The 12,759-nt window shown below is 40.0% G+C and overlaps 1 protein-coding gene across 8 annotated transcripts in view; it reads right to left on the bottom strand.

The window, feature by feature from the left end:
- Positions 1 to 12,759, bottom strand: part of rapgef6 (Rap guanine nucleotide exchange factor (GEF) 6) — a 164,159-nt gene that overhangs the window by 113,708 nt on the left and 37,692 nt on the right. For 5 of the 8 annotated variants that reach the window (XM_074610890.1, XM_074610894.1, XM_074610889.1 and 2 more), the window contains exons 2-4: positions 12,486 to 12,556; positions 11,585 to 11,641; positions 6,596 to 6,679 (exon numbers count right to left, since the gene is read on the bottom strand). In XM_074610890.1, the coding sequence (XP_074466991.1) occupies positions 6,596 to 6,679; positions 11,585 to 11,641; positions 12,486 to 12,556 (212 nt within the window). Of the gene's footprint in view, positions 1 to 3,751; positions 4,003 to 6,595; positions 6,680 to 11,584; positions 11,642 to 12,485; positions 12,557 to 12,759 lie in introns of those variants that run through there. The other 3 variants (XM_074610897.1, XM_074610896.1, XM_074610898.1) reach the window with 1 other exon arrangement.

Below are 12,759 nucleotides of genomic sequence, written 5' to 3'. Positions count from 1 at the left end.
GGGCAATAAACCATGACAGCCGGCACAGAAACTAAGGCCACACAAACACACACAAACACACACACACACACACACACAAACACACACACACACACACAAACACAGGCCCTGAGCTGGTGACAAAAACCTGGAAAAACCAGAGATGTGACCACGAGTGCAAAATAGTAATGCTAATCAAGAGAGGCTTCTAATGAAAACAATAATAGAGTTCATATAAATATAAGAATAGGCTGTGGATTTGGCAACAAATGTTTGAGTCTGAGTTTGCATGTTATGGCATAAATAGTGATCTAAATTATGTTTAAGAACGAGGGCTGTCAAAGTTTGTTTTAACACCAATAATTTCTTAAACGCATTAACGCAACTTGCAATTTTTAAGTTGTAGCAGACTCAGTTTTAAAGCTAGAGTGAAGATACTGGCATCATATGAAACTAGAAAATTGGGCTATATTTTGGCAAGGAAAAACTGGCATGGCTATTTTCAAAGGGGTCCCTTGACCTCTGACTTCAAGATATGTCTTAAATCTCTTCAAGGCACATTTTGTACAGATAAAAATGTGCGATTCATTTGCGATTAAATATTTGAATCGATTGACAGCCCTATTTAGAATATTCTGATCATTCCTTTGCTGTAATTCAGAATTTTATTCAATTCACATCAATTTGAGAATTGCAAACATGTACAGTGAGGTGCAGCGACCCTGGAGCTTTAAATGCCTTGCTAAAGGACACACAGACTGGGAAAGATGCCACACAAGGAGTACAGCTGTTGGCCCCTAGCTCGGTAAAGGTATTAGAAACTAAAAAAAGGCAGAAAAATAATCACTTCTGCAGCCCTTTGTTAAAACAATGCAAGAGGCCAGTCCAGTTTGAGTAGCAAATCCACATGTTAGAAGCCAAAACATGACACGGCAGTTTATAAAACTCTGAAAGTTATTACGGTAAAAATGATTTTATCTTTCACCGCGACGATCGCGAAGTAATGGTAAAAAACGGTTTTAAAACTAGAATGACTAGTTTGACAGGTTGGTCCAAGTTTCGTGAGCCAGACGTGTCGCGCTGGACGGGCTCATTTGAATGAAGTTGAGATTCTTCAACTTCATGCAAATACAGATCCCCTCCAACTCGCCGCAACACTCCCACTACGCCCTTGGTGACTGCTTCTCCAGCTTTCCATTGGAAATGAATGGAAAGCGTTGAGACGCCCTCCGTTACCGGATCTGGTGAAAATGTGCCGTTAGTCAGCAAAAATTCGTACAAATGAACTGCTCGCTTGCTCTAAACTCTTTTGTTTTTGGCGAAAGGAAGAGCTTCACTTCCAAAATGACAAGCTATGTGATGCTGAACAGTGAGTAGACAGCAGTGTTGAGAGTATAATTTGAGTCAATAGAAAGTTTGAGAGAGTTTCAAGTAAAAAATCAAACCTAAACAGATCTGGGCCCATTTGGCCCCCGTGTCTCCATGGTAATGATGACCAACAGTAAAGAAAGAAAACCGCAGACCACAGTCTAACACAGTCACACAGATTATTCTACTTCTCAGTTTGGCTGTTCTTCCTCTCAGTTTTACTGTTTGGTTGGCAAACACTGACCACTCTGACTCACACACACATTAAAGAAGAGCTGGCCAGCAGTCAACACTACAGACAGACCACACACACACCAACACACCAACACACCCACACCAAAAAACTGCCAAGCAGACTCCAAGGAATGACGTAGTGGGTCATTCAGTAACATTACGATTCATTTGCAAGACAACAGGGTGATCAGTTAAGGGCCTCGTTCAGACCTCAGAGCGCCACCGACAGCTGCTGCTCAACTCCAACGCAGTGAGTGAAAGTATCCTCGTAGCTCAGAGAGAAAGAGAGATAACCATTCACACTTCACTGAACGTACATTCATTTCACACTAGTGTAGATTATCTTGCTGTAATCTTGTAGCGCAGCAAGTTCTCAGAACACCTGAGGAAACGGATGAAAAGTGAGCAGCGTGGTCAATGATTTACTAGTGAAGGTTCAAGGAAGTAAAATACCAAACTAATTTGTGGTAAACAAACACTGATATATGAACAATCCTTCTTCCAGCAGACGGTTAGGGTTCAATTAGGACTGTCCCATTTTAGTCCATTAGTTGGCTAGTCCGTCGTTTCGGTCTTTGTCGACTAAGATTCTCATGCTGAAAGACTTATTTCCAAGAAACTTAAGAGCACATCTATAGTAAATACAAGATTTAAAGTGGTGCTTTTGTGTGATTCTTTGTGGAGAAACTCAGTTTCATCTGTCGATTACTAACTCATTTGGGAAGGAATTAACTAAATAATCGATTATTCTACAAAATCGTATGAATGTTAAGGCTGTTACACACCGGTGGCGTTTTTTTTTTCCGTCAAAGACAATATATTTTTAGAACTGTTGTTTTTCTCATATATATTATAATATTAATTATTTACCAGGCGAAAAAGCAACGTAATTTTTTTTCAGAACAAGGTACATTTTCTGAGCTTTCGCACTGCGAATTAAGGCATCGACCAATCACGTTGTGCGGAACCGGTTGAGTTGCAGCTATATTTATGAAACAATAACACAGAGGCTGTAGTCTGTAGTCTGAACCAGAACTGTATTACTCCTTTCAACCTCGACAAAAGCAGCGCAGACCACATCCACTTTTTCCGTTCTTACCTTTCACAATAAAAGCCTTAGACGTATAATATTCACAGGTGAGTATTTAGCATTTTTGTGTTGTTTATTCGTCACGCCACCGGTGTGTAAAGGCCTTTAGTTGACTAAGAATTTGGTCGAGGACATCCCTAGATTCAGTAGCACTTTATTGAAATCAAATCCACTCATCAAATCCAATCCCTAAATGAATCCCATTAACTTTCATCATTTGCAAGTAACTGAAGTTATAAATAACCACAACTCAAAGACTCAGTTTAGATCTGTGATCACATGTTGTTTGACGAGAAGCCAGAAATACCACAGCTTATAGTGGCAGCTACTAAATCAATCAACATTAACATTAATTAAGCTATCCCAATTCATTTTCATAACCTGTAGCTACAATTTAAAAATGGAGATGAGCAGCAGGAGATACTGATGGTTGTGACACACTGAAACAACAGCTGTAACATACGGACTTTTACACCTAATTTTTTCACAATTAAGTGATCCAAATAATGGAGGTCCTGATGCAGAACTACGAGGCTAATGAGCTCAAAATATGCATTTGATATGCAGTGTTTGGTCCAACAAAAAGCGCGTGCTCCTGACACTGTGGCTTTGTGGCCAAATCAGGATTTAGAGTCACATTATTTCCTCTTTCCTCATTGTTTCTCTTCACTGCTCATTGAATCGTTATCAACTAAACATTGTCAGCACAAACATTTGAAGCCTAGTTCCCTTCAGACTCTGTTTATTTTACCGTAAAGTGAAAGAGAAGTCTGTTTCTCTTTAAGATAATCAGTGTAGATAAAAACAGGAGTTAGCCGTGTGTTGTTTTTCAGAGCGCTGGGGCCCAGCGGTGGAAAAGCTATCCTGCCACAGCGCCGCGGGGAATTCCTGGCTATCCAGTTGGTTAAACGATGGCAGGCAGGAAATGGAGCACGCGGGGTTTGAAGAATGCGCAGAGGAAGAAGAGAGGGAGTTTTGAAAAATCTCAACTGAATTAGCGCCGTGATCACTCTTACATTACGTTACAGTAACAGTCTCTGGACTAAATGGAAGAGAAAGAAAAACTTTAAGATCACTAACCACGAACAGGAATTTCGGGGGTCCGCTTCTTTGTGAGTGAAATGATATCCGGCATATTATCCACAATGAGGAGAGGGGGGGAGGTACAATATTCCAGTAATCCAGGTTTCAGATCCAAGTGTGTTTGTTTGAATACTCCAGAGTGAAAAGTTTCCTCGGAAAGCAGAAGTAGGTGACTGTCAAGCCTTTTAGTTTGTCTTTAACTAAGGGAGGAGTGTGTGTGTTCCCTCCCGCTCTACTCTACTCTGTCTGTCTGTCTGTCTGTCTGTCTGTTGGCTCCAGGGTGTGTGTGTGTGTGTGTGTGTGTGTGTGTGTGTGTGTGTGTGTGTGTGTGTGTGTGTGTGTAGCCTGCTCATTTCCTGCCTGGATGTGCTTGTGGGCTCCAGGCGGGCAGGAACACATGGCCAGCCACTGTTCTGCCAGGGGTTCCGCATTCCCGATACACAAACACACTGCTCCCCCTCTATTAGCTCTCTCTGTGACCCTTTCCAAGCCCCCCCTACACCCGCTGTGTACCGCAACACACTGACACACGACATACACACCCTCCAGTCCTTTGCAGGGCACCAACCTTCCCCCTACCACCACCCTCCACTCTGTTATCAACTGACCCACACTGGAATGAACACACACAGACACACACACGTTCAGTGAAAGCTGCCCTCAGGTTATTGATACTCTGCTAACTATTCTTTCTGCTACAGTTGCTGCTTTGTGTTGTTATTGGATAAACTGCTTTAACACCAGCTACGCTCATCTCTGTTCCTTCAAAACGTCGGTATATATACTTCAAGCAACTGCACCGACTGGTGCATTAATGTTTTATTTACTTTATTTCAGTTTTGCCCACGAAGCCGACGCTTTTATCCGAAGTAACTAACAGTGAGAGAGGAGGTAGGTGTCCAGCCATCTTAGCTAAGGACACTTACTCCTGGTAGCACACTTGTGGGTTGTTTTTCTTATTTTTTTCTGTAGCAGGGTTCAATGTTAATGTAGTTTTGGGTCAGAAATCTACTCGCCTGAAGTCAATTTTTATTTGCCCCTATACAAATTGTTTTATTTATTAGCGATTATCAAATAACAACAAAGAATTGTCGTGTTTAATCTTTAGTTAAGTAAATGATCTGTAGTTTTGCCCACATCCTCTCTAATGCCACCCAGCTAAAGTCCTGTTTCCAGGATAATTGAAATGCTTGCTTGCGCTTCAGCTCATAAACTTTGTCTTTACCTGCCGAGGTAAGTGCCCGATCGGTACGTTGCATGTGCAACTGTCAACATATATGAGAGGGAAGCGAGATGGCTCACTCCTTAGCTATTTCCATCATCAGCTCCGGAAAAAAAAAATGTGTGTTTAATTATTTTTTACGATTTGCCGGATCGGGCAACTGAGTTGCTAGATTTACTTGCCCAACGTTGCATTTTACTTGACCTGGGCAAGAGGGCACTCTTTATTGTTGAGCCCTGCGTAGTGAGCTGAACTATTTTGATAGTAAGTAATTACATTTTGGCCCACTTTGACTACTTCCATCTTCTCAGTTTAGATTAAGGGAAGGAATAAGATTTGGTCCTATTATATGGACAAACTCCTGCAAGAATGTAATCTGTGAAATCCTCGGCAGGACATTGTACTTTTGATCTTTTATGACCCAAACATGAAATTCTTTCCTGGGGGCAGAAAAACCAGGTGGAAACCACCAACTAATGCAACAGCTGTGTGAAACAAGTGAAAACGTACCGTATTCATATAGAACATTCCTGTAAAGTGATCCATACTTTTCCAAGACTTTCACTTTAGATCCCCAAAGAATTTGGGATACAACTCACTAAATTCTCATTTTTATGACCAACTCCCTTTAGCAGGTGAAGCTCTCAGTCGGACGGTCATATTGTTTTGATTTAGACGTTACTGAACCGAAGGTACCTGCCCCCTCCTCCTCCTCCTCCTCTCGGTTTCTGGCATGTGTTGCTTTTCTTTCAGTCCAACTTCAACAACGGAGGGAAGGTAAACACGGAGCTGAGGGGCGACCCCGAGCAATTTCTGTCACAGCCTTCCTTATTACAATCAAGTCCATTGTTTAAACAGGTGCGCCGTCTCTGTTTAAGGTATTTATGGGCTTTTTCTGGCATTCTGACGGGTCAGAGGAGGGGGACCTGATATTTTCTTATGATATGGGTCCACTAAATTGTGTTGAGTTGCGTTAGGCTGTATTTCTTGGAATTTGAAATTCTAAAAAAGCTTAGCTTTTTGTAACAGATGATGTGATCTGTAAAAAAAATCTTAGTACAATATTCCTGTGCGACTGTTAAATTAAACAAAAAGTTTTACAGGACAAACAAAATGAACAAATTACAACTTTGTTTGTCTTAGCCAGTATAGAGAGTCAGGATTCACACAGTCATATTTGAGGTTTAGTGCCACATTTGCCTCATTTTGATTAAAACCAAATCTCGCTGAAGGAGGCGAGACGTCACCTGAGACTAGAAATATGTTCTTTTGTAGCTCAACGTGGCACTAAATCACACAAGTGTGATGTACAAGTGTGAATGTGTGTGTAAGTATATACACACTACTCCCTCACATGTCAGTAAAACCTGTTTTTTCATACCTTGCCTCACGCACGCCGTCTCCCCTTTCAAATACACATGCACACTCCATTTGAAAAGATGACAAGAAAAGGTGGCTTCACGTGCAATGTCAGACAAATTGCAGCTCCTCTCACTATATATGACACCTTCTTGTCTCACCCTGATGTGACGTTGTTCTCTCGTTTTCTGTGTGTGTGTGTGTGTGTGTGTGTGTGTGTGTGTGTGTGTGTGTGTGCGCGGGTTATTAATGTTACATACCAACACCTTGCCAGGTACATGTGCTCCTTGACGAAGACGGATCCGGAGAGCAGAATGTACCAACTGGTAGCGATGCTGTCTGGGCTGGAACAGAGAGAAAGAACATACTGGTGTGAAACACTGCAGCCTGTACTTCATTACACCACCTCACAATCTAATGTGTTGGAAAGTGTAGACTGTGACAACTTTAAATATTCCCTTCTTTTTTTTTTACTTTTCTTACACACCATGATTGAGAATCCGATGAACTCAAACACAATTTGTTGTATTCAACTCCCCATTTACTTTGGGTTTACTGGGCTCTTTAAGTTGCAGCTTTATTTTCTATCGGCAAAACCTACCCTGCTGTTATTATATTGTTCTTTAATAACTGCCAGGTTATTTTAAATCTGCATTTTGCACATTTATTTGGCAGCAAAATAGTGATGGACAACATATTTCAACGGATAATAATCAAATAATGTGTAAGTCAGACGAATTCCAAAGTTTCCTGAAGTTAAAACCATAGACTGTATTTAAGAAGTGGACTGTGACGTCACCCACTGATTTGTGGAATTCTGTTTTGAAGCCTCGAGTTCAGCATTTTGGCCGTCACCATCTTGGTTTTTTGCAACCAGAAGTGACACAAGAGGGTGGAGTTAACTACAACCGAATGCTTAATAAGACATTTTTAGGCGACCGGAAAAGTTACAATTAACTTTCATGAACTGAAAACACACTTTGAAAGGGTTAAAGTTGTAAGACGAAAACACGGACAACTCCCAGACCGGACAACGCCGTCATCATGCTGTTTGAAGAAGACTTGAAACTAGCGATTGAGACCATAAAGTCATGTTTACAATGTTTACTGAGGTAATAAATCAAGTGATAAGTAGGCTCATTTTCTCATAGACTTATATACAATCAGACTTCTTTTTGCAACCAGAGGAGTCGCCCCCTGCTGGCATATTTTGACGGATATTAATAAAATAATTTTTCATTAGTCAGACGAGTTTCCAAGTTTCCTGAAGTTAAAACTTGAATTTTTTCACCACTTCTGCTACTACCCTGTGTCAGGTGTCACTAAAACTAGCTTTTATGACTTTAGTAGATAAAGACAATTTGTACACCTATGGCTTTTCTATTCATCATGGCTATCCATACATATATGGCTGAATTGGCTAGAAATAAAGATTTTTGGGTGGCATTTCTTCCAATGCTTTGAAAGATTTAGGAGTCATGCAAAGAGAAAATAGTCTGAAAGAAAATATAAAGTGCACATCCAAGCTTTGAATCCCAAGAGCTGCATTTTGCATTAGCATAAATGTATTCTAAGCATGCCAAGCACTATAGAGCCGTGATATAATGTGCCAGCACTGCAAGGTGCAGGGAATCCATTAAAGATAGGCAGTCACGCTAAAAAGGGCCGGGACAAGCAGCACTAGAACGGTCACGTAATGTTTGTCTGTCATTCAAAGCAGCTGCAACACGCACTTCTTTTATCTGAAAGTAAACAAACCCAACACATGGGCTTTGTGACAGCCCACGCTATTCCATGTACACGTTTTATCTATTAACCCCAAACGGCAGACTAATTCACTTCTTAATAAGCCGGGTGTTCGAGTCGGCGGCGAGCCAAGAAGCAATCATACATGAAGAAGTCAGTCAGAGGAGAACACGCGGTATCTGTGGTTATGAATATGAATACAGACGCTGGGAACACAGACTGAGGAATGAGGAGTGTTTGAAGAGTGCAGATAGGAGATGCAACACCTCATGGAAAGAGTGTAATGTCATCGCCTCTTCTCCCCTGTTTTTCTGTGTGATATATATGTGTACTAACAATTTCTAGATGCATCGAAATTTATGGGCAAAGGTTATTCACTTTCACATCTAACTGCAAAAAAAATAAATCTTTTTTTCAATTTGCAAATTGGATAGAAAACACAGGTTATTTATCGACAAGGTGACACAGTTTGACAGCTATGGACAACTACCAAGTAGGGCTGGGCGATATGCCCAAAACCTTCTATCATGATATAGATCATTTCATATCTTGATAACAAAATATCACGACATAGCATGTTTTCTGGTAATTCCATAAATAAATAGTCTATATGAAATAATGGTAAAGCCTATTTTTGTGTGTGAATTAAATACTTGACAAAAGAAAATTACTGAGTATTTTCTCATTTAATTAAGAACTCCATATATACATATTTGTTTATCACATTGAATTGAGTGGTAATGTAAAGTGTGATGTAAAAAAAAAAAAAAAAAGCAATCTTCAAATGATATTCCCTCAAAATATTTAATATTTCACATTACATTTTCTGAGAAATTTGAGTTAGTACTAGTACTATTGGTGCTTGTTATTATGAATTTAGACAAAGTAATTGAATTTGTTGAATACTCGATTCTGATTGGTCAATGAAAGCGTTCTACGGTCTGCAGACCGTTGCTATGTATAACATGCCGTTGCTATGGACGCAGTTCTGAACTCGGACTCTGGAGGATCATTTTTGTGTCAAATTATTGATTTCTTAAATAAGTAGCCATGTCATAAGCGGGATAATGTACAGCTAGCGTGCATTGTTGTGAAATAAACACCTTCAGGGCGATGTGACCCCGAATAGAAGGGGGGTTTATTTCACAACAATGACCAGCTCGCTGTACATTATCCTTTACATATTGAATTATCGCCCAGCCCTGCTACCAAGTAGGGATTTAAATTTTAAGTAAATAAATAACATCAATACATTATTGTATCACAAATGGGGCTTTCTCCCTCACATTTTTCAACTTCAAATTCAACATTTGGTGCTAGGTACGTTTTTGAGGAACCAATTAATTGGAAAATAATTGACAAATTACACAAAATCGAGAATTATCGTTAGTTGCAGTGCCGCTACTGTGTGCATCATGCATTAATTCATTCTGACATATTTTGTGTTGCTTTTGGTGCTCTTTATCACTGAATGTTGTGTAGTAAAAAAACATAATCATGTGTGAAAGGAGAAATAAAAAGATTTGGGTTGTCAGGGTTTAAACATGATTAACTAATATTATGGTTTCATTGGAGAGACTGTGATTGCTTTCATCTGCTGTCTGCATGTGTGTGTGTGTGTGTGTGTGTGTGTGTGTGTGTGTGTGTGTGTGTGTGTGTGTGTGTGTGTGTGTGTTAGCTGACTAATTGGACATGGCAGGCGCTTTGTTCTGGGTTAAGGTACTTAAGACCTGGTAGAGAGGCAGGAGAGCGTATTGGAGAAGGAGATTTTCTGTGTTTATTTGATGGTAAATTAAACCATTGAGTGTCTAATGTGATTGCAGTGAGCATGATAATACATCAAGAGCATGTGAAGCTCGTCTCTCCTCCTTTCATCCATCTCCGTCCTCCCTCCATCTCTTCACACTTGCACCTCATCCTTCTTCAACCTCGCTTCAAATCCCTCATTTCTCCACCGCACTTCATTTCCTCGCTATCCTCCGTCTTGACATTACTTTCCTTTCCTCCTTCTTCTTTCTCTTTAGCATAATCACCTCTTGTTTTCTCTCCTCCTCTGCAGTCCTCTCCTCTTTTAATATACCTCCTTACAACTCTCTTTGCAGCCACTTCCACCCTTCTCTTCTCATCTCATCATCTATACTCTCTCCTCTTTTCAGCACCTCTCTCCCTCTGTCACTAGCCTCTCGTTCATCTCTCATTCCTCTTCTCTCCTTCTACTCCGCCTTTTCCTCCGAATCCACACTATATATGATGCTCAAATGACTTCTTCTTACCATCTGATCTCATCCGTCTCAGTATCCATTTATTCACACAGCCTGACAGACAGGCCATCAGCGGATCTGTCGACGTTACCTTTAGATTAATAGATCAATGTTCTCATCCAGGACACGGTATCTTAAACCTAGAGTCAGGTGCTAAACACATCCGACTTGAGGTTTTACTGGGCAGCTTGAAAGTTTATTTAAGAAGGAACACATAGTCAGCACTCTTAATCCACATTTTTCATTGTTATATTTTGTCTTGCTTATTTTTTAACTCTGTAAGATGCAAATGTTTAGAAATGTATGCATAAAATGTGAAGTGTTACTTGAAACGTCAGCTGGTTTGAAATAGATTCACAATATCTGCAAGTTTGACAAAGCTGAATTCAGCCTGTTTCAGGCCGTTTTAAAGGATAAATCTGGTGATATTGTATATTTTTCTTATTACCAACAAATCTCATTAAAAAAACAAAAGCAATAATGAATAAAAAATCCTGATATATCTTATTTCTCGGTGCCATAGAGCTCCCATTGTTGTCCAGAGACTGTTCAAAACATATCAACGATCCACTCTGTTACACTGGTTGTTTCTTCATTAGCATGAACATTGGCACAAATGCACTAGTTATTCCTGTTTCAGCAGCCTAATGTTTCCTAAAATCTACAGTTCCCAGTTGTACATTTTACAGAATCATTAAGCTTTTTTGGAGTGGATATATTTGTGGCCTGATTTAAAGATGGCTGGGGAAGTCAGAAAGTCTTGAGAGACAGTGATATTTTTGGTCTTTTTTAACAAGGTTTGTTGACAATAACACATATAAAGAATATTGCCAGCTTTATACTTTAACACTGTGTTTAAGGCAGTTTTGAAAACAAAATAAACACGATATTAAACTGAGAAAATAGGAGTTATACGACTATAAAGGGGAACTATAATGTGAAAAAAAAGGCTATTTTTATGAGATAGATTACAGAAACTGACTTCCCCCTGAGCAAGGTATCATTTGCCTTAGTGCTGACACAGTTATTCTAGACAGCTACAGCGTTAATGTTACAGATTCTGTGATTGTGAAGCAGGATATTCTTGAAAAAATATTTCAACTGGGTAAATACTGGTAATAAAAATACACCAAACAACTCCTATTTGAATAGAACAAGCTTTCCTCAGCAGATATTTGAATATATATATAGAGAGAGAGTAGCAGACTACTTCCTGCTCTGTGTGTGAGAGTTTGTACTTACTAGAACAGGACGTGGTTAGCCTCATGTCTCTCATACCTGGCCGAGGTACACATCGACCTGAGACAAAAAGACAAAGATGTTCACTTTTTCTCTCCAAACACCTCCTTAACACATCCCTAGCTCTAACAATCCATCACACATCCTAAACTTGTTCTCAGAAAGGCACCGAGCTCTCCCATTTTAGACACCATCATTACTGTCTGTCAGCTCAGAGAGTTAAAGTGACCCGCTGGCTGCAGCCCAACATACAGTTCCTTTTCTTTGGTCTAAGTTGTAGCAGAATTTTGCTGCATCTTTGGTCGATTGAACCCAATTACAAGAGAACCAGGGTCTGTAAACACAAGTCAAATAGACTCAGAAGTACTGTATCTTACTAACTGGACAGAGGTTTGGTTCATGTTATCATTCATTTACCAACAGCTGTCTACTGGATGTTCATATCTGCCTCTGTGTGTCCATCGTGAAATCACTTCTCGTAAATGGTTCACATTATAATCTCACACTATTGTTTGTTCTAATGTGAACACTCCTGTTCAAATGTCATTGTTATCACCTGCTGCACTAAACCAGCAAAGAAAAACATTCCAGGCTTAAGGCGGAACATTTCAGACATGTTTGGTATGAACGTGTGAATGCCTAAAAGACGTCATTTGAATGATAAAGCCGGGGTGGAAAACCAACCTCGGGCAAAAGGTATTTGAAAACATATTTTAAGCACTCTAAAACCTGTTTGCTGAGGGTGTGCCACATAGAACAATCCATGCAGAAAGTAAGCCTAAAGGCTAATCTACATTTATTTTGGTAAGATGATACTGTGAATGGCAGTAGTCATCTGATAGTAGCAAAGCAACACTCAGAAAAAATCAAAAGCTTGAGTAACACTTAATGCCTTTTGACTCACCTTAGCTGATGTTCCCTGAGGTGAGAGAGGACGTCCATGTGGTAGAGGTGGCAGTAGATGGTGTGCAGGTCCTGCAGGACAGAAAGACAATGAAATCTATGTTAGTGAACAATCATCAAACTGCACCAATAAAATACTACACATAAGAGAAATTATTCAATTATCTAACATTTCCACGCACACAAAAACTGCAACATGGTGTGCACATATGCTGCGGTACTCTGTGCTACTACTAGAGGTGGGACCAAGTCATTGTTTTGCAAGGCCCAAGTCA

This window comes from Sebastes fasciatus, chromosome 16 (assembly GCF_043250625.1).
Source record: "Sebastes fasciatus isolate fSebFas1 chromosome 16, fSebFas1.pri, whole genome shotgun sequence".
Taxonomy (NCBI): domain Eukaryota; kingdom Metazoa; phylum Chordata; class Actinopteri; order Perciformes; family Sebastidae; genus Sebastes; species Sebastes fasciatus.
The sequence above is the reverse complement of the archived record's forward strand: the minus strand, read 5'-3'. Positions and strand labels throughout refer to the sequence as shown.